Source organism: Chenopodium album, chromosome 2 (genome assembly GCF_948465745.1).
Source record: "Chenopodium album chromosome 2, dcCheAlbu1.1, whole genome shotgun sequence".
Taxonomy (NCBI): domain Eukaryota; kingdom Viridiplantae; phylum Streptophyta; class Magnoliopsida; order Caryophyllales; family Amaranthaceae; genus Chenopodium; species Chenopodium album.
In genome coordinates this window covers 77,273,307-77,297,217 of record NC_137835.1, presented here as the reverse complement: position 1 = coordinate 77,297,217, position 23,911 = coordinate 77,273,307, and the positions used below count along the sequence as shown (strand labels likewise).

The 23,911-nt window shown below is 33.3% G+C and overlaps 1 protein-coding gene across 1 annotated transcript; it reads right to left on the bottom strand.

The window, feature by feature from the left end:
- Positions 1–2,375: 2,375 nt before the first annotated feature.
- On the bottom strand, positions 2,376–17,831 carry LOC145601289 (uncharacterized). The gene is made up of 9 exons (XM_081657288.1): positions 17,603–17,831; positions 13,345–13,602; positions 10,722–13,207; positions 10,448–10,593; positions 7,892–9,742; positions 6,948–6,996; positions 6,621–6,862; positions 6,372–6,479; positions 2,376–3,340 (listed from the first exon to the last, which is right to left on the bottom strand). Exons 2-9 carry the CDS (start codon positions 13,544–13,546, stop codon positions 3,106–3,108), a joined length of 5,319 nt encoding a protein of 1,772 aa, XP_081513414.1. The 5' UTR covers positions 13,547–13,602; positions 17,603–17,831; the 3' UTR covers positions 2,376–3,105.
- Between the last annotated feature and the right edge of the window lie 6,080 nt (positions 17,832–23,911).

Below are 23,911 nucleotides of genomic sequence, written 5' to 3'. Positions count from 1 at the left end.
CTAGCGTGTTGAAAACACAATGTTCTCAGATCTCTATTCTTTCGCGCCTCTTTTCAGCATTTTATGTAGGCAGTTATGTGGAGAATGGAGATGTATAACAGTTTCAAGCCTCTCAACCAAAAACCTCTGCCAAAGTTATTAGTTATAACGGAGCAGTTAGCATTGGCATCTACTCTGTAATTTCGATTCTTTATGTCTTCCATTTTCTCTTTGTTATTGAGTTTGCCTACACCTCTTTCTGTCTTTCCTTCTCCCTCGTTCTAATTTTTTGGCCTATTGATCTTTCTTCTTCTTTTCTTTTCTTTTTTTTTTTTTTTGGTGACACATGAAGTGTTGATCTTTCCTCGAACAATTACTTTCAATACCCAGTATATAAATCTACTTTTTTTCCGTATAACTGTTAACTTTTATATTATTGTTTCGATTTTTGAATGTTTCAAGCCTATAATTTTTTAAATGAGGAGAAAACATGTGATTTTATATGGGTTAAAAAAGTTTGACAACATTTGGATTCAAGGAGAGACAAGAAAAAAAATATTTGATAATAATAGAAAACCTAATGCTTTCGGATTTTTGTTTTGGAATTTACAATGCTATAAATCATTTATGATCAAACGCTTCCACCTCTTAAGGTGTTGTTCATTGCTCCACTTAAAGGTTATGTTGTTGAATGCAACCACGAATTTTGTGTTATTCTATCTAATTTTGTCAATAAAAATAGGAGTATTAATTAGGGTAGGTTTTTTTTTTTTCAATATTTTCAAATAGGATCCTTGTATCTACCGATCTACTTATATCCGATTAAAATTAGATTACAATTTAATAACATGTTTAAACCAAAATTTTAAACATTTTTGAAAAAATTGCCAAGAACAATTTCATTTTTAACCACCTTTAACAATCATCTTTTATTATTCTTAAATAATTCCAACTTATATAAAAATCTCCTTAAACTAAAAATTGTGATTATTATAAAATAAGGGTAATAGGCTGCATATAAGCATTTAATATCTTTCCTTTTTTAGTATTAAATTGGGAATTTATCAACAATTAACGAGTAAATCGGTGTAATAATTGTATATTTATTGTCAATTCTTTCCACTTTTAGCTTCTTATATGCAGCCCTTAGGGCTGCATATATCTTTTTCCATAAAATAATTAAAAGTTGTTAAATTGAGATTATTTTGAGATGACCATTAAAAGTTGAAAGTAGTTGTGTCAAAATTTTCAAATCTTTACCCAATCCCTATGTCCCTTCTTCTGTCGCTTATTTATGACAAGCATAACCACATTAATTCCCTCTCTATCAACCAGTACAACTTATTAAACCATGAACTCAAAAATGCAAAAAACAAACAAGTATTTGTTACTATCTTCTCTTTCGTCACTGGTCAAATATGCATAACCAAAAATTATTGCTCCTTTTGGAAAAAATTCTCAAATAGGTTATTAGTATTCTAATTAAAAACTAATTGCATATTTTAATTTGCCTAAAAAAAAAATTGCATATTTTAACTTTTTATGACTAAAGTAAATGAGCCATTAGGCGAGACACAGAGAGGCAGGACATGGCAAGGTTGAGATCATATTTACCCTGCCATGGACGCGAAGATTGTCTACAACCGGATGAATCTGGTTTAGGTTTTTGAATCATTAGAGAAAAACTAAAATTTCTAAAAAAGAACAAGTATGTTGTTAAGGAGATTCAAGGGGAAGGTGATAGACGGAGATAGATAAATCCAAGATCGAACATCCAATATCCAAGATAAATATTCACAATAAGAAGTCCATAATCAATCCTAATCTAAAATCCTTCCCAACAAAATGATAAAGAGACATGAGACACATCTCACATAATGTCTACTCCGATAAAGAAATGTAAAAGAGTGACGATAACTCGATAAGTAGTAGTCATACATCACAAGGATTCAGAACCCCTTTCCACATCACTTGTTTAAAAAGCGATAAATGTACCGAGTGACCTTATTCTTTCCGTACAACATTTTATACTCTCAAATCAATTGTCGCGTTTTCCTTGCCCCAAATTAATTGCAACATTATTGTTTCTCCGTACTCGAAGTAAACCAATAATCCTACACTTGATCTTAGCCAAAAGGTTGATTCGCCACAACTAACATGAGATGCAAGGAGTCCATTTTCTAGTACGAAAGTGGTTTTACATTTGGCAGGACCCTCTAAAAAACAATAAGATAGGACACTGTTTTGTAGCTTGAATGTCAAACATCCTGGGAGATATGTTCCAAAAACTCGAATGGAAGCAGAATATTAAAAAAAAAAAAAAAAAATTACTACGGAGTACTTTCTTATTTTTGGTTGCAGTAGTAAAAGAGGGTAACGTACTCACATAATCAGAGTTGAAAATCTCATGAAAATGAGCATTAATCATTCATCTTCAAGTTCTTTACATATGGCAACATACATGTCAGAAATCTTCATCTGCCATTTCTACAGACCTAACACTTCCCCAACACCGCCTAATTCCACCCTAGCGCCTTTTTACCCCAACTGCGGCTTAATTTATACAACCAACAAAATCTTAGCATCCGCAAATCTAATCCATCATACATAACTGAGAAGAAAAAAAATTGATAAAGAAAAAAAAGGGGGGAAATAAAAAAAATAAAAGGCCAAATGAAGATTAATATCGAAGCCACCATGAACTGGCCGAGAAATTTACTCCAAAGGCATCAGAACAAGCATATATATAAATTTGCTAACCTTAGGCTATCTACTTTTAAAACACTTTCTAACAACCAGGGTGGGTTTTTTCCTCCCTGTATGCCCAAAAAACACAGATGGGGCCAACTTTAGCTTTTACCACTTCACAGGAGATTTACAGTGACTAATTTTTTTTTTTTCCAAGAATAACATAATTGCCTTAGATTGAAGAGATAAAACAGCCTCTGTTCTGTAAATAAGGAATTCTTACTGTCCATGTCCTCCGCCCTCATCGGTGTGTGGTTCTAATTTGGGTGCACAGTGCCATAACGCCATATGTGAGGAAACAGAACTTTTAAGTGAAATTTAGGGATTGGTGGAGACAATAGACCCAATTCGGGAGGAAAATCAATAAATTAATGATGATCAAAGTGAAAGACATTGTACCCTCTCAGGGACATTCCTAGGCATGGGATGAGCAGAAACATATCTCTGTGGACACGGTTTCTGAACCGTCGCACTTGCATCAGAGGACAATGAGGTCTCAGCCCCGTCAACTTGACCTCGGCCATGGAACCTAGCAAAACGATTAATGACCGAAAATCTCTCTAGATCCTGACAATCCAGTCTGAAGTCCAGAATTGATGCACGCTTGTCCAATCTGTGAGCAATTGCAAACAACGCCAATCATGAGCAATAAGGCATGAAACAATACAACTATAGGCCTACTATATGTGGGCTGTGAGGATGTCAAGATGCATGCAGCACTTCACTGGAATTGGCGCAAACCCCTTAGCCCTCACCCCTCATATCATCATTAAAATCATGAAAAGAGAAAAGCAATGGCAGTTAAAAGCCCACAAAGAACCCATGATCCAGCTTTAAAACAACTAAAACTAGCCCGATAAATTGGTTCCCGAGTATAATTGATACACATATTTTACCAACCCAATAATTTATGAGCAAAAAGCCAAAAACAAATCTGTTCAGATTCAACCGATGTGATCAAGTGAATTTATTTAGTACTTCCCCTGTTTTTTTATACTTGCAACACACCTTGGCACGCTATTTAAGGAAGTGATTAGACTAACAAACAAATTAAGCTACAAAATTTAAACCATAGCAACTGAACTATCACTTGCTTCTTAATGATAGTATAATTTTATCAATTAATTTGTCCGTTTACCTAACTTAATATCTTCATTAAAGTGCATGTCAAAGTAAAGCGTTACAAGTAAATAAAAACCGAGGAATTATATGAGATATTGCAGAAAGCAAATTACGAAGTATATGATTTATACTAAACAAACCTAGAAAATTTCACATTATAAATAAAAGGTCGAGTTCATTAATTCCTTTTTCCCCTTCTATTTGTTTCCTTTCCCTTCCATTTCCAATCTTCGTACCAAATACCCCCTTAGTTAACCATTTAGCTAACTCAAAACCAATTACTTTAAGCTGCAATCATGCACTATGTAGCCCAAATTCAAATAACCCAATCTACACTTAGACTTAAACCTAAAGCAGCTGCTTTAATATCTAACCAACCTGTTTGACAAGTCTATATAGAAAATGCTAATAACATATATGTCCATGGAATAAAATTACAGCATTTCTATTTAACAAAAACCAACACGGATCTAAGCAAAACTACTTCCTCCATACGTAGTACACAATTCTATGACACATAAAGAAGACATTTCATCTTTTATTTCGGTAATTCTATGCATCGTCACTTCAAAAGGAAAACAAATAATAATAATAATAATAATAATAATAATAATAATAATAATAATAATAATAATAATAATAATAATAATAATAATAATAATAATAATAATAATAATAATAATAATAATAATAATAATAATAATAATAATAATAATAATAATAATAATAATAATAATAATAATAATAATAATAATAATAATAATAATAATAATAATAATAATAATAATAATAATAATAATAATAATAATAATAATAATAATAATAATAATAATAATAATAATAATAATAATAATAATAATAATAATAATAATAATAATAATAATAATAATAATAATAATAATAATAATAATAATAATAATAATAATAATAATAATAATAATAATAATAATAATAATAATAATAATAATAATAATAATAATAATAATAATAATAATAATAATAATAATAATAATAATAATAATAATAATAATAATAATAATAATAATAATAATAATAATAATAATAATAATAATAATAATAATAATAATAATAATAATAATAATAATAATAATAATAATAATAATAATAATAATAATAATAATAATAATAATAATAATAATAATAATAATAATAATAATAATAATAATAATAATAATAATAATAATAATAATAATAATAATAATAATAATAATAATAATAATAATAATAATAATAATAATAATAATAATAATAATAATAATAATAATAATAATAATAATAATAATAATAATAATAATAATAATAATAATAATAATAATAATAATAATAATAATAATAATAATAATAATAATAATAATAATAATAATAATAATAATAATAATAATAATAATAATAATAATAATAATAATAATAATAATAATAATAATAATAATAATAATAATAATAATAATAATAATAATAATAATAATAATAATAATAATAATAATAATAATAATAATAATAATAATAATAATAATAATAATAATAATAATAATAATAATAATAATAATAATAATAATAATAATAATAATAATAATAATAATAATAATAATAATAATAATAATAATAATAATAATAATAATAATAATAATAATAATAATAATAATAATAATAATAATAATAATAATAATAATAATAATAATAATAATAATAATAATAATAATAATAATAATAATAATAATAATAATAATAATAATAATAATAATAATAATAATAATAATAATAATAATAATAATAATAATAATAATAATAATAATAATAATAATAATAATAATAATAATAATAATAATAATAATAATAATAATAATAATAATAATAATAATAATAATAATAATAATAATAATAATAATAATAATAATAATAATAATAATAATAATAATAATAATAATAATAATAATAATAATAATAATAATAATAATAATAATAATAATAATAATAATAATAATAATAATAATAATAATAATAATAATAATAATAATAATAATAATAATAATGTGGACACTTGTTTAAAAACTGCAGACAAAAACAAGCTGGATAACATAGAAAAGCTGATGGAAGACCAAGCAAGCTCCAGAATAATCAACAGATCAAAAAGGCCATGGGCCCATGGCAGACAGATTACAAACAAAGTACTAGGTACAACCCCAAAAAGAGTTCATCAGCGTAACAAATTGACTTTCAGAACAGAATCACAATTTTGTTGGGAAAAAAGAAACTAATTGAGCCAAATGACCATTCTATTAAGAAGCTTCTCTGATTCTATGTCACGAAGAGTAGCCGAGGCCAGCTTAGTTGCCATAAGGACCTTTTGATATAGTAATCAGATTCTTCACCGAGGCCCAAAAAAAAAAAAAAAAAAAGAGAGAGAGAGAGAGAGAAAGAGAGAAGCAGGCTATTCAAAAGATCCAAAAAATATGCACCATAACCTCAGAAGTGAAAACGAACAGAAAAGCCAAAAATGTTACCTTGATAAATCATTTTCCAGCTCCTTTGCCCTAGTAGCAAAATCTTCTACAACTTTTGTAAAGTACTGATCTCGAATTCTCTCTTTGGGCTTCACCTTCCCAGATCGGCTATAAGCACACCACGATAACAAAAGTCAAATATTAGTAGAATAACATTTTTTTTTAATCTAAAACCAGCTCAAGAGCCTGGTAAAATAGTAAGAACAAAAAAATGGGGGGAAAAAAACTGAATTCATGAGCAGGGCTTACGGATTTTCAATTTCAACTGACGAATTACTTTCCGCACCACAAGTTAGGCTGCATGTGTCACCTACTACAGATCTTGCAAGAGAATACACAATGACTTCATAATTAGAACTTGCATCAAGTGAGAGAACTGCTGCTGAAGGGGGTCTAAACACTTGTTGCATAAGCTGTGTGGTTAACACTAGCCTTCTTTTTGGCCTAATCATCGGCAGTAAATCTTCACAGTTATCAGTTTCATCGTCAATCTGCACAAGAACAAGGATGTCACTTTCCTTCATGATGACAAGGAATACAAGAATCCGGTGGAGCTTATCACTGTAACATGCATACCTTTTCAATTAAACGGTTTGATGATTGAGCCCAATCTACTTCTGCCGAACTGCATATAAAAAGATTCAGCAAATGTCAGAGTACATTATATATATATATAGGGGAAGGCTCTCGTGAAAACCCATCCTGTATGTGAGAACACTCTTTATGTTCTAAAGTTTTAAACATCTGTTCTACATATTCAATCAGGTGTTCTAAATTTTCACTCACAGATTCTAAATCGTAAATGAGTTAAATTAGATGTTCAAAATTATTACTCTCGTGTTCTAAATCTTAAACTAGTTGTTCTAAAATTTAACTTTTATGTTCTAGATTTTTACTCACATGTTCCAACCTTAACCTCTCATGTTATACATTTTACTAATATGTTCAATCAATCAATCAAAGCCTTAATCCCATAAGTGTGGTCGGCTATATGAACCAAAAGTGATAATTCCGTATAGTCCTCCACAAAAATATTACTATGTACTAATATGTTTTAAATCTTAAATTAGATGTTCTAAATTTTGTTTTACTCACATGTTTTAATTCTTAATTTAGATGCACTAAACTTTTACTTATAAATAATATATTAAATTTTGAATCTTTTGTTCTTAATTTAAAATCATATGTTTACATTTTTTACTTGCATGTTCTAAATTTTACATTAGTTCTCATACTAGTATGGTGTTCTCGCATAAGGACCTATTCTCACCAAATCCCTCCCACACACACACACTTCAGAGAATAATTTTTTTTTATTTTATTTTATTTTATTTTTTTTTTTAAAAAGGAAGGGCTAAAGAACTCTCCATAGCCAAAGAAGCAAAGAGCCCAATAAACCAGACCCCGAGGTAAAAAAAATTGTTAAGATCTTGCATCTAGGCAAAGTGAAACTTTTTTACGCAGAAACCTAAACTAGAAAGAAAGACATGTTCCTATTCCTAATATGCAAATGCACTCACCTCAAATTCTGAAGCCTCTTTAGATTCTGTCCTATTTCTTTGTTCCATGAAAGAAGATCAGATGTCACAGTCTTCCGCTTCTTGGTCCTCACAGACACCAAATTTGGTGTAGAAACACGGGGAACCAATGCATTAAGAGAAGAGACATGCTCATTAGGAGTATAAGCATTTGCAGTTTGGCAAGTATTAGCAATCTGATCACTTTCAGTGACAGCATTATCCAACTGGACTGAATTATGTACAACCAAATTGTTTGGAGACTTCCCACTGATGAAATGCTGTTCCACATTCTTCATGATTGGAACTCTAGGGACATTATGCACTGGTAACAAATGCCCATTTTTAAAGGTTCCATACTGCTCAAACCAGGATGGGGCCATCTGTGGACTTATTCCAGTATGCTCACTTCTACAAGCAACATTTCCAGTTGCAAATTTTTGAGGATCACTACGACCAAACGAGAGCATATCCTGGGAAGCAACAGTTCCATGTGGCAACTGAAAAGAAGTATTCCTATTGCCTGGCTGAGGCGAAAAGTTATACATCTTGGCATCTACGCCAGAAACTGAGGTCTGGCTCATTGACGGGTCACTAACCATAATATTCATATTACCAGTGCCAGGCTCTCCTACCTGTCGGCCCTGTCTTATCTGTTGAGGATCAAGACCACTATCCTGTCCCCTCAATCTCTTTGATTCCCGATGGCTAGGGTCTGTACTCATGCTCTTCATAGCTTGCATTTGATGCAGCAAGGAATAGCTGTTCTGTGCAATATTATTTGGTTTAACTAAATGATTAAATGCTTCAAGATCTTTTTGGCTGACAGCAGAATTTGATGGAGAAGCATCCGATTGATGCCTTGCAGAAGGTTCTTCTTCCTGAGATTGGCCAACTGCCTTCATAACAGGTCGTCTTTCTGCTGCTTGGAGCTCCTCCCCACCTACAGTATTTTGAGAATTTAATGCATCAACTCTTATCGGACCTTCTTGTTCATCCTTCTGTTGGGGAAAAGCGGTTTCCAAAGCACCAGATGATTGAAAAGACTTGGTTAACTCAGGAGCATTACAAGCTTGAGCCCCCAATAACTGCTGCTGAGAATTCCATTGGTTAGATCCTGGCGGTAAAAGATTATCCTTCCTAGACATCCCAGCCATAGCAGCACGAAAGGCGGCTGGCATTTTATGCACCAATGCTCTCATGCCAGATTGATTCATCTCTCTCCCTGACACCAAACTGTTGTGTGAATTACTAACGGGATGATTGGTCATAACGTGAAGTTGAGAATCGTTTAACTGTGTATCATGGTAAGCATGCCTATTAAAAGACATGGTAGGAGATTGATCACTTAAAATTTTTCCGCCAGGAGCAGCCAAGTGCTGACTCTGAAGTGGATTTTTTGTATGAGGACCAGTTGACAAAGGAGCAGAAGGATTCCCTACCAAGTTAGGCACCGAAACAGCATCTGAATTTCCAAAACTAGCAATTTCATTCCCAGATTCCATTTGAGTATGCTGTTGTGAAGATGGTAAGCATTGAGCAGAAGAAGCAGAAGGCAGCCATGCATGTGTTTTATCTCCTTTTTCAGAAGCTACATGACCTGAACTGGGAGAATCAACCGTTCTTGAAGAGGTTTGAGCAGCAGCATTAATATTTGAAGGTGTAATTCCTTGAGATGGAGGAGCTAATTGCAAACTAAAACCATGAGATGTGGAGAACTGACTTTGACTAGGCCCAGCAGGTCCACCAGCGGATGCATCAGAAAACTTATTATAATCAGTAGAACTGAGATGGGAGGTAACATTTTGCTCCTTGGATTGATCAACCTTATGAAGAAGCTCAAGCATGTTCTGACTGCAACAAGGCATCAAGATTATAAAAATAGAATGCAAATAAGAAAGTGTAACAAAAACCAGTGCGTAAATGACTTAGGGATTAAATAAATCCAGCATGCTTACTAACATTCACCACAAGGTCCACAGCAAAATAAATCATAGGCAATTGCCTTCCAGTAACTAAGTAGGAAATAATACATGAAAAAAATACTAGAAGTTCCATGACTGGCAGAACAAAAAAAACAGTCCATAACCAGTGCCATTAGGCCCATTACTGTCTTTCACTGCAATCACCGATGTAGATATCCCTTCGCTTGTAGAGCAATATGAATAAAGCAAATTAAGTGAAACAGAACAAATTTCTGATAACTGAGCAATATCATAATGTAAATGAAGTATACAAGAATTACGGCAACAATTATTGTGTCAGCAAGAATTAATAGAAGCAACCCAAAGTAACTTGAAAAACAAACAAAACTAATAAAAACTAGAAAAAACAAATTCTCAGAAACTTGCTCAGGTAGACAAGCACAATAGAATGTCGGAAAATATACCAGAAATCAAAATATACATACACTTCACAATAATTTTAAGATCCAGGGAGGTGTGCTCACTTTCCAAATCAGTGTAAAAGAAATCAGGAAGAAGCAGGAATTCAAAGGCCCTGACTCCCTGAGAATTTCTTCTCAGGATATGAGGAAGAAAAATCCAAAAAAAGCATTACCTTGGTACCATATGTTGGTTTGGTGAAGAAATTTCACCAGATCTGACAAAGGGTGCAGACATATTAGGTAAGTAGCCAGGGTGAAGAGCACCAGACGAAACTCCACGCGATACGTTAACAGTTCCATGAAAATTAGATACCCTACCCTGCAGTGGAAGAAAATTAACTGGCTTGTACACTATACACATATTTATACGGATGGAGGAATTTACGTGCGCATGCATTAAAAGGGATGGGTTAAATAATTCTGCTGAACAAGAAACCAATAACTAACCTCCATGTCTGTAAAGTTAGTGCTCAATGGACCATGAAACCTTGGGTTTGCTTCTTGACCTTTGGTTCCTGATGAAAGATGCTGCTGAGACATGGGCTGTGAATGTAAAATTTGTTTTGCTGCAAAAGAAGAATCTGAATCCATATCCACATCACCCATGGGATGATACTGAAATTTCCTAGATACAGGCATTCTTTTGCCAGCCTGACCAGACGACTTTTCTTTGCCTCCAGGCAAACTACGTCGTTCAGAAGCATCTGACCACATATTCTCTCTCGAACCACCAACTGGCGCATTATGGAGAAAATTGCTGCGGTGGCTATCATTGGAAGTCTCTCTTTTATCACTATTTTCTGTCTCGTGCATTTCAGCAGCTCCGTCATCAGCACTATTATCTGAAGATTCCACTATAGGGGGTCCCTGGTTCAAATTATGCTGGTCCCTACTTGAAACCTCCAATCCAGACTTTCCAGTAGGATTGACTGATTTCCATAAATCAAGATGATGGTTATTAGGAAGCCTTTGGTTGGATTCAAGGTTGACCTTCATAGTGTTCTGACCAGGAGCAACAGCATCATCTTTAGAACTGACAAGTGAATTCCCCGTTTTATCATTAGAATATGAGACAAACTCAGGCCTCATAGCAGCACCCTGACCTGTATCCATGCATACTTGCATGTTACGATGTTCACCAAGCAAGTTACCCTGGTTTGTAGCGGTTATACCACCATTTATAGGTACAGATCCAATGACATTCAAATGACTTTGTCTACTGGATTGTTGGCCATTGTTGTCATGCAAAAACGTATTTTGCTGATGGCTCCAGAAGCCAGTATCTGACCTGGAGCAGTCTCTTGAAGAATTAGAATTTTCAACCACCTGTTTCTCCTCAGCATGTGGCTTCTGCTGGTTGCTGTCCAACCACCTCCTTCCTTCCTGTGCAATTTGACTTTCTGTCTGTAAATAATCTCTTTTCTGATTTAGAAATGGCTGCTGTTGCCCAGAATTGTTAACATAATTACGACTTGTGTTTAAATTATGGGTGCTCACATCACTGCTGCTAAGTCGAGGACCCGGTTGTGATTTCTCATCACCACGAAAAACTGTAGGGTGTTGGTTGCCAGACTGTGACCTGGGATTTTGAGGGCCTAGGCCACTCCACTCTTCCTGCGTCCCAACGTCAGTACTGGAGGTTTCTGCCACGGCAGACTGCATAAGAGCACTCCAGGTCCCACTTTGCATTGAAGGAAGACCGCCGAGGAGATCTGGGGCATCTCCACTACCTGTAACTGATGGCCCACCAAATGCTTCCCAGATATTAACATCACTCCCAAACAAAATCTTTTCTTCGGTCGGATCTAATGCAACAGCAGAATGTGTAGACGCACCCTGTGAAGAAGAAGCCTGAGTTACAGATTTTTCAATCAACAACTCTGAACCACCAGGAAAACCTTGTCCACCACCTTCTGACATGGGCACATTCCTCTGCTGTACCTGAGTAGAGCCTCCCATATTAGCCACATTCCCTAATCGTTGACTTGAGGCCTGCTCAAAAGAGCTTTTTCCTTCAGAACCATATCTGAATACTGAAGGTCCATCCTTCACACCCACCTGCTCTGCAAGTGAACCATATTGATTGCCAGAAAAAGAACTATTTGGAGCTGGAACCTGAGGTAGTCCAGGTTTATCTATGTTGCTGTGAGAGAATGCATTACCACTTCGCGAACCAGAAACCGGAACCCCATAGAAAGACTGTGAATTATGTTGAGGAATTAAGCCCATTAATTGCATAGCTTGGCCTTGCTCTGGGGTAATCATAAATCCATTAGAATATCCTTGCACAGACGAAGACAATCCACGCTGCTGCCAATTTGCGTTGCCAGCCATGACTTGAGATGACCATGGATAATTAGACGTATCACGCATGGCATTACCATTAATAGCTGGTTGATGTTGTCCTGTGGTCTGATTTGGGAAGGAGGAAATATGGCCCGATCCACTTCTTTGTAGTGCTTCTAGTTGTTGAAGCTGTTGCTGCCTCTGCATTTCTTGCATTTGTTTTATCATAATTTGCTGCTGCAACTGAGCATCATTATGTCCAGGCTGTTGCCGAGACAAGGACTGTAGCATTCCTGGTTGCTGACCGTTCATTTGCTGTTGACCACCTAGAAAATTAAAATTCATTGGTGATTCTGAGCCTCCAAAGCCAGCTGAATTTGAATGATGTGAACCACTCCTCTGCTGTGAATCGTGAACAGACGGACTCCTTGACGTTAAATTATGTCGATCAGGTTCTGTATCCGCTCCCATAAAGTTTGCCTCATTCTGCCTAGTATGGCTAACTTGAGAAGCATGCATAAATCCATTCAAATTAAGCTGCTGAAGCTGAGATGGAGTTTTGACAAAGTCAGGTCTCAAACTTGACCGCGTAAAGTTCAACCCATGTGAACTCAGTGAGAACTGATTCCCTTGCCCCCTCTCAATGTCTACACAATATGAAAACAAAAAGTTTATGAACACCTACGAAAGGAGAAAGGTGTCCTTACAAAGAAGAGAACTAAAAGACCACACGAAATCAAGCCTCCAAGAAAGGTAGGAAAAGAGTAGCAAAAATATTAGTCACCTGATTGTTGTGCACTGTAATTCTCAGAACCAGAATTCACGGGCCCGCCAGTCTGTCTCTCATTAGCACCCCAAACATTATTGTTATTATTATTATACACTGGCCAGTTAGCCGCAACAAGTTGTGTATGATGTTGGTCCTGTGACAAGTTACCTTGATCAAAGAAATTGTGGACCCTATCACCAACTTCGTTTCCAGGCATAGATTATTCTAACGGCAAATCTTCAGAAGCTTACATGCATATCAAAACAGGGCTACCTATTACAGAAACAAAAACTGCTCAATATAGAGATAACAACAATTTCAAAAGTAACTGAATGTTCCATGTCAGTAATACACAAAATCACATGTGCAATACACACATCTTTCATGGTACATTGAGGTATATATCTATGCAATTGTCATATCATCAATAACGCTTGAAATCTCATTTCAAATCCATCACTGGAGTACATGAACAGAACCATGATGCAGTAATATGAAATACAGAAAAGGCCACCAAGAGTATGATGTGTACTTGCACAAGTACTTAACTCACACATACACAAACACCTGGGGAGAGAGTGACTGGTAAGATAAAGGCCTCGCCACCTCAAGAAGCAACTTCAATACAGAAATATTCAAGTTTATGTATGTACATTCCAATCTTCCTTGAAAGTTATTAAACAATAGGAGTTCCATATTTGAAATAATAGGGTAGAAAGTTTCTTAGATAAAACAATACACAAGATGCCTACTCCTCAAGCAGAACAATACTTTAAAAAGTTGGCATGTTCTCCAGAAATTTTACCCCATCCAAAAAATCCTTCTCACACATTCATAAAGCCAATTAAAGCCGAAAAATACAATTTCCAGATTCCATCATTGTATCTGGCTCGTGAGACAACCTTATCACTTTTGCTCTACAAGTCGTTATTTATCATATACCCAGCTAAAATGAACCAAAGACTGTAATGCTAACTGCACTACCTCAAAGAGAATTATCACCGAGAGGATAGAAATAACTATGACAAACCAAAAAAAAAAGTCTAAGTGAATAAGCAAACCCAAGACCTGAATCCTTTAAAAGTTATTATATTAAAATCTTCCAAAAGGGTAGCAGGGCACTAAAAATATAACCCTGTATACTAGAAGATTTGCTCCATACAAAAACAAATTCTAACACCTATTCAGGAAAGGAAAGATACCTATTCTTCCAGGATTACATAATACTCCAGCAAATAGTTCCCATACATCAACTCCCTAAGATCATTTACAGGTCCTTTGTTTTGTGGATATCAATAAAGGGAAAGGTGGTCTAAAACCCTGTTTCCCTTTGTCGCTGTTAGGTGGGTAATTTTATTGAATTTCCCTATTAAATTCTTGGAGTTCCCATTTCCCCTCTGTTTTGTTTCCCTCCCCAACTTGGAACTTGCCCGTTACCTCTTTACCCTCTACCCATCCTCTCTACTTCTCATCTTCCATTCTCACTCCATAGTCCAAACCCATTCACCCCTGAAACTCTGGTGAAGACCCGGCAGATCTCCACGATATCTCTCATCAGCCCCAATAATTTTTCATCTTTCCCCCTCTATAATTGACTTTCGCTCTCTTATTTGTTCCTTCATTTCTCATTCTTCTTCAACTAAAATCGTGGAATAACACTACTTCGTTGTTTTCCAAAGGTGCAACTTCAACAACTACTAATCTCCAACAATTAAAGCTATCTCTTTCATTAATTCCCCTCTGAATTTGTCTGATTTTTTTTATACGAGTGTTTAACTTTCATGTGTTGCTAATGTAAGGGTCAAAGCTAGTATTTCTATGAAGTTTTTATCATTTTTATTTTGATTTTAGATGAGAGTTGTTAGAAATTTGATTCCTAATTTTGAAAGGTATTGGTGCGTGACAATATCATTGTTTGAATTAGGTTGGAATTATAAAATAAAATTAAATAAAAAAAAAAGGAAAAAGACTTTATCTGGGATTAATTTCACTACGTTAAACAAAAAAACAGAAAGCAGAATCAAGGGGGACATCACTATATTCCTTTTATGGCATGAACCAATCAGATTAGGAAAATTTTGGGTTATTCCTTTCTTTTCTCCTAGACTCCCTTGCTCAATTTCTTTCCCTTTCTTATCTGCGAAAAAAACAACCCGATGAATATGGAAACGCCGTACTCTCTCAATTCAGAAATAAATTCCCCATTATTCCTCAAACAATGCTTTTAAGGTTCTGTATCTACCAACACTCTTCAATCCGACGAACCATTAATCATCGACTGCAAGATAATAGACAAACAAAATGTGTTCGAAAACTATTTATAGAGGGGACCCAATTCAAGAATCCTTTGCCAGAACTTGTTACCAAAGATGCAAGTTCTAAAATTTAATCCCAAGGATTCCAACCATATTCTCCCCCTTTACATAAACATTTATTTTCTTCCCAATTGCAAAAAAACGCTAAAACATTCTAACAATGCAAGAAAGGTAACACAAAGAAGGTAATCAACTGCCATTTCAACATTTTAATAAAGACTACGGATATTTCACAAGTTATTTATCCCCAAAAGCAAAAGTAGCTCAATGGCAATGTGACTACAACAAATAAAAAAACTTGATAAAAATTACGTATATATGCATTATTATATAAATAACCACCTTTTCAACAATATTTTCAGTTTTTCATCTTATACTGTAAATCAGAAGCTTAACTTCTTTTCAACAACTAAAAAATTCATCAGGTGTTGTGTCGAGTCCTACAAATCACATTATAATTAATCGGTTATAATTATATAACTACCCTAAAACTACAGAAACGTGGGTTAATTCTCCCACTTTGACGAAGCATAAGACTGATTCCATTAAGAGGCAGCTAAAACTAAAAATTCTAGATTTTAGAGGTAGTAATTGGAATAATTATTTTAAAAGGCATCATTTAGATATAGAGTTAAATTATTGTTATAAAAAAGCTACCAATATCAGCATTTAGTGTTATTGTCTAATTTTACCAAAATTACCTATCACAAATCGAGAAATAACAAGTATTTTACTTATAAGCTTTCAACAAGTTAGCACCTTCTCAAACGGATTCAAATTACTTAAAAAACACTGATCTTTGTTTAGTAAAATAAGCATCAATTAAAATTCACGGGCTAGTACAAAATCCAACAGTATAATGTCGAAATCATTCCCATCTTCCACTCATATGCTGGACTTAAATCACTGAAAAGGTAAGCAATTAGATTAGCATGCTCGACTTAAATACTAACCAGTTTAATACCATCTTTAGAAAAAAACATGCAAAAATTACAAGCCAATGAACGGGAAAAAAAAATAGATGAAAAAACCCCATTCTATTCTAAGATTACTAAAACCCACTTCGACATACCACATTATAGAAAAGACAAGTAATTTAAGTAAGAAGATCTAGTTCGATGATAAATTAATTGATGCTACAAAACTTTAACACTGAGAATGAGTCACTTGCCCACGTGCAGCAAAGCAAACCCCAACTTATACTGCTTCGGTTATACTATCCAATAAAAATGTTTAGCCTACATAACCAATACATGCCACAAGATACTAGTAACATAGAAGTTCTTCCATTTAAGTGAGATTAAAAGAGAGGGAATGCTCTAAGTAAGTGCCTTAGCGAACTGGTGAATGACACGTAAATCTAAACAATCCCCTAACATCGAAACAAACCCCAAGTAAAGCACAATAATTATTCCCACAAATGCTCTCAGCTTCTACCCTCCCTTAATCATTTACACCGAAACTATAGAGATCAAATTGTACGTCTAGGCCTAGTGGTTAAGACTAAGGGGCAAGGGTTTGCGTACGATAGGTCACAGGTTCAAATCCCCATTTGTATTGTCCTTGTGGCTCATTCGGATCAAAAACAAATATTTGTAATTAACCAGTACCAAGCAGACTAAACCCTGACTTTGTGTCGCTTCCGGGTCCGTCCCGGAGCTAGGGCAGGAGGGGGCCCCGCCCTAGACTAAGGAAGAAAAGGTCCATTTTCATGGTTTCATCCTGACATTAAAGAGTTACAAAAACCAAACCCTGCAACACATTAGCAACCAAAATTGACTCAATTATCAAACTAGACTCGAAAAACTACGCTAAATTCTTCGAGTATCTATAACAAATAGTTCAATTATCCAACTTCGAAGAACCCTAAATTGAGTATATACTGACAATTAAATACACGATTAACACTAGATTGTCAAAATTAAAATTAGATGATTAAATAAAAACAAACATCTAACCTTAGAGACTGCTTCAATGGAGGAGAGAAAGCTCAGAAGCCGCTTCAATGGAGAATTTCGAGTACGCTTCAATGGAGGAGAGAGAGAGGAAGGAGTACAGCGAGAAAGCGCAAAGCGTGAAATAGATCTAAAGGGGAAAAAAGAAAATAAGATCAGGAATATAAATGAGACGCCTATAATATACTTTCAAAAAAAAAAAAAAAAATACGTCTCTAATATGGGCTACAGAGGTGTTAAAAACCGACTCGATCTGGAAACTTACCTACGTTGAGTTTGATTCGAAGTAGTTTGGAATGAGATATTTCAAATGCGAATCCAATTATGTATACGAACTTGGAGTTTAGATTCGAATTGATTTGGCATGAGAAATTTCAGATGCGAATCCAATCATATATTACGGATTTGGGGTTTAGATATATTGTCTCATAATCTATCTGAAACTAGTTAGACGCTTAGATGGTTACATTTAATTTGGTTAACTTATAAATATGAACGGTTACCTATCCAAAACTTACTTGAATTAATTTATAGACCTAAAAAGTCAGAACTACCAGATTTTACCGAATTGTAATTACCTGGGCTATTATTGATCAACCTGAAACTAATAAATTGAAACCAACTTTTACTTAATTCAACACAGCTTGACCTTACATGTTTTTAAAGCTGGTCTTGTTTTGTTTTCGACTTGCATTCAAACTCGTGTATTTGTATGTTAAAGACATTGTTATGTTGACTTTATTTTCACTTATTCCAGAAAAAAGAAGTCAATCCATATATAGTCAAATAAAATAAGTTCGGTTAATAAGAGATAACCTGATTTCTAATTACATCTAAAATAAGATAAGATAATCTATAATAAGTGAAAATCAAGTGTGATTCGTGAGCGTTATTTTCCTTTAATTAATCTAAATTCTTAACATGCCCCAACTAAGCAAAATTCTTATAATTTTTTTATTCAACATTACTTGTTAATTTTAAATATTGGTCAATACTTTTTGTTACTATCCTTGACTAATTTTGTGATTATGACCTTAATTAATAAAAAATAAAAAAAATAAAAAATGATTGTTTGACATACGTTAATTTAAAGTTAAAGCGTGAGTACTCCATATTAATGTTACTTAAAGTACAAAAGGGGTGAAATTCTCAAATTACCATTGAACCTCTCAAATAGACTAAATAAGTATTTAATCATTTGAAACTTTACGTGATTTTCAAATCTAACAAGTTTAAACCAGCCTTTTGGCCATTTTACATGCACTGAAGGAGGGAAGACACTTCACATCCACTATATAAGAGAGGTAATTAGGTTTTTAAGTAATGACAAACTTTCTCCTACTAGTCATAGTAATATTGATTTGTTTTCGTATGTTTGTTGTTGTTAAAACAAGGATAGTCATCGAGGCACACAAAAGTGAAAACTAAAGGATGTGCTTAGATCTTGTTCTGTTTTGTACTTAGCCAAGAAAAAAAAAAGAATAAAAACTCAAACTTTCAACCTTAAAGTTATTTGATCATTGTTAATAAACTAAGTTTTGTATTTTTAATTGATGTTCTCATTTTCAAACACCAGCAATTGACTTTTCCTAATACACCTTAACAACTACAAATCACGAAAATTATTAAATAAAAATTTCATTCATTTATGGAAAAATTGCTAGGAATGATCCAACCTTTAGCTGATCCGCCCAAAATAATTCCACCTTTTGATTATATTTTTAAAATCCGATCTTTGATGTCAATCCGCTTAAAATGGTCCTAGCAGACCATTTAACTTGTTATAGCAAGTCATATGATACGTGTTGGCATTTAATTGGTCTAAAAAATAAATGAAAATTAAAAGAAAAAAAAATTTAAAAAAATTATACTTGTACTTAATAATTAATTAAAAAAAACCAATTGTTTTACAAAAATAAAGATAAAAATAAAAATAAAAATCACCCTACCAGCCTAACCACCTTCTATGGTTGCCCACTCCCACCAACCCTCCCCGCTGCCTGCCGCCTGACACCGGAGCGCCGTACAAATTGTTGTCCCCACTCCTCGTTGAACCGCCTCCTAAACCACCAACCACCCACAAAAAACCCTTCTCTGCCCCGATCCTGACCTCCCTCCCTTGCTAGCCACGTTTCCGGCTCTTTCCCACGCCTCAATTTCGACTGCCCTCTCTTTCCGATGATGGTGATGCAATATGAGGTAATTAGTGGGTGGATTAATATTTGGTTATCGATGGGAGGGACGAATAACAGGATATGTAAAGTTGTGTTTGGCCACCTAATCAAAAGTTTATCCAAAAACTATTAACTAAAATAGATAGGAAAATAGGGTTGAATTCATGGGGAAATAGTGTTCTTCTAAATCTAATTAATCAAATAAACTAAACTATTTAAAGAACGAGAGTGATTGTTATGTCGTTAAACAAAAAATATCCCTATCTATCTATATTCATCATTAAGAAATTTTCTCGAAGTATTTTACCTCAAATTTCAAGTGTCACCCCACTAAATCTTGTCATCTTTTAGATCCCACATTAGTTTTATGATATAAATATCCCTTGTTCATTGATAAACCTTAAAACAATGATTGACTCCTCATCAAATTGTAAAATCAAAGGTTAATCACTTTGATCTCGAGGTGTTTTTTCACCGAACGTTCTCCTCTAAGATACCCACATCATTTTTATTTTTTTCATTCATTTAAAATCCTTTAATCAACAATTGTTCTTTAGTTCAATTTTGTGAAAATTAAGGGGTTTCTTACCGCTAATTTTATGTCATTCTTCATCAAATCCTATCCTTTTTATTAATGAGTACGATTAGACGGTCTAGATTTTTATAGGATTGGAGCACACAAATTGTAATTTGCTTGAATGTGTTGGCATGATGACTTGACAAAAACTCATTTCCTTCCTAATTTCTGGTTTGTCAATTTTGAAATGCACATGCTTAATATATGCATTGTAGTTTGAATGATAACTTTTTATATATGTGGGAGTCAATTTATTTTCTTATCACCCATGAAGTCGAGTATGACTGAGAATTTATACTAGTAATAGTAAATTTTCAACAAATCTCCTTCTGGCCTAGTTTTGTTTTTTGTTTTTTTATTTTGAAATGTAATGGGCAATTTGTGTGAAAATTTTAAGGTACAGGCGGTTGTACCATACTTGACACAGACAAAAAACACAGAATGAACATGTAGCTGTTTTGTAAAGAACATCCAGTTTTATTTTATTTTTTTATTTATTTATTTTTTATATCTAAAGTACATTTGTAATATTAATAAAGAAGATAATAATATTATGTATTGAACATTATTTATATATACCCACCATAATTTGAAGAGACAAAATTTAAAGAACATTTCGCAATAAGCAATGAACATTATGTCACAAATAAAAGTACATTACAAAGACAATCAAAGAATATGGACATATGTTCTTTCACTCTTTATTGGTGTAAATATGCTCTTTCACTCTAGGTATATGTTCATTACATTTTAATAGTATTTTTTTTTTCTCGCTATAGGTATATGTTCATTACATTTTAATAGTTTTTTTTTTTTTCACTCTAGGTATATGTTCATTATATTTTAATAGTATGTTCTTTTCATTATAACTATATGTCCGTTGCTTTTCTATATCATGTTCTTTCTTACAAAACGGTTGTATGATACAGCGTGCTGGCGCCTGTAGGGACCAGCGATTGCAATTTGTGTACTAAACAAAGTCTTTTGATTGCTTGCGCTTTGTAGTACATGGGTTATACTTACTTAGGGCCTGTTTCTGATTTACTGAATAGAGTTGAACTAAACTGAACTGTTTATGAGAGAAGGAAGTTAGGAACTAAAGTGAACTTAACTGAATTGATTGGAGATGAATTGAACTAAAATTAAGTTGAAGAGAACAAACCCTTAGTTGTGTTTGTTAGTTCTTAGTTGATTATTATTATTAGTACTACTACTACTTGTGTTTGTTTTTGTGTAGTTTAATTAAATGATCGATTCCCATTGTGCAACCATTACTCTTGGAAATAAGTGTAAACTACAGTTTGAACACTAATCATACCACAAGTAATTCAGATTTTTACTAAACAAAAAAACACTAATCGTGCCATCAGTATTTTAGATCTTTAGGTTTTGGACTATATTTATCAAACTAGTCTAGGGCAACCTCCTAGAATAAGCTTGATTGGTAAGATTTGACCTCTGGTTTCACACCTGAAAGTTGGAAACTAGCCAACTATTCTAGCCTCATATTTCCCAATTTTCACTTATTCCCTTTGCCCACAATTATATGCAACAAACCCATATTTTGCGGACTCCTAGGCAAAATTTCTTAAATAAGATTATTGAAAAGTTAGAGGAGAGACAAGGGATAATTAATCCAATTTTTTTATAAAAAAAAATTAAACAGAGGGAACCACCACCACTCACGACGTCTCACAACAACCACGTCCACCAACGTAACCCCCGTGAAACCCACCATCACACGAACTCAAAGAACCGAAACCCACCACTACACGAACCCAGACCAGTGAAACCCAGCAGCCCACAAACCTAGACCCCGAAAACCTACCGCCCTACGACCCCACGAACCTCAAGAAATCCTCGAACCCAGAAGACAACCCACGTACGAACTCAGATCTGGAATCGAAACACAAAGGTGGTCTTCTTCTTCTTCAATTCACGAGAATGAGTTGAAGGAGGAGAGAGTAAGATAATAAGAAAATGAAGAAAGGTTAAGAAATTTGAAGATGGAGGAGGAGAAAGAACGTCATTGGGGGAGATGTAGAATATGAGTTGAAAGAGGGTGCCCCGTTCAATATGTCATATTAAGGTTTTTTTGTTAATATGATGGCATTTTCGAAATTATTCAAGCGTCTTTCAATATTTTAAGGTTTTCATGGTTTTTAGCTGACATGACACATAACTGTGGAAGTTAGAGCTTGGTTAACAATTTGAATCCCTTTTTGTCTTGAATTTAGGAATCTCTATCTTTGGCTCACCCCATTGTTAACGAATCTGGAATCAAAAGCTCCATATGAGCTTTCATCTTCTCAAGCTTTCACCCTTTATTAAAGATGCTCAACCTTTCGTCCTCCATTGAAGATGCTTAACCATATCCACCGTCACAATATTTCCAGAAATTAACGAAAAACCTAAGATTAAAAGTGAAACAAAGGGTGGTTAACCATAAAGGGTAAGGATTTGTCCTCATCTTTGATATCTCCATTGTAGTTGACCATTGAAGATTTCTACATTACTCACTCGCCGCAACGACCTCCTCAAACCTTCATAATTAGTACCGCATTCGATTGTGGGTAAAACCATTCTGGTCGACTATACCTCCACGATAATTACGAACGGTATTCAAATCATCGATTATGCAATTCGACTTCCAATCAGCAATCCAATACCAACTTGAAAGGAAAACTAGAAAATCAATTTCGCAATTTTATTTGGATGGATGATTGCAATTTTGAAGAAGGGAGACATAGAAACAAGCGAGGTTATTTTCAACGGAATGTCTAGAAACGAACAGGTTTTTTTTTTTTTTTTTTTTTTTTTTCAACTGATTGTTGACCATGTACAAGTTGACACCGGTAGTGAGCAGTTACCGACTTCTTTTAATTGGACGTCATAACCCTTACTAAAGCAGTTGAATTGTCAATTCCACGCCCATAGAAACTGTCTTTGTTAATATGGCATATCAATAAGGATTTACTCTGTGTTGAAAATTATGATGAATTTTGAAAAATTATGAGATTAGTAACATTATATTATTTCCTCAAAAAAAAACATTATATTAGTGTTAATTACTTTTGTTTTAAGTATGTAATTAAGGTTATAAATTTTTAAGTAAGGGCATTATAGTCAACTTGTCGGAAAAAAAAAATTGAAAAATCATGAGATTAATAACATTATATTATTGCCTCAAAAAAAAATTATATTAGTTTTAATTACTTTTGTTTTAAGTATGTAATTAAGGTTATAATTTTTTAAGTAAGAGCATTATACTTCGTAGTCAATTTGTCGGAAAAAAGTTAGTCCCTCCGTTTTAGAATGATGTTCCTGTTTCGTAAATCGATGTAAATTTTTACTCATCTTTAACTGCAAATATCTTTAATCTCACACTAGCAAAAATTATAAAAGTCAGATACTAATAATCTACTCACCAAGACGAATCAAATTAGATCTCACATGACTATATTTGTTCTTATAGATTAAGAGAAATTTAGAAGATTATCTCTTGTTAAAAAAAGTCAAAGATTCCAAACAAGAACAGGGAGTACTAAAAATGAAAAAAAA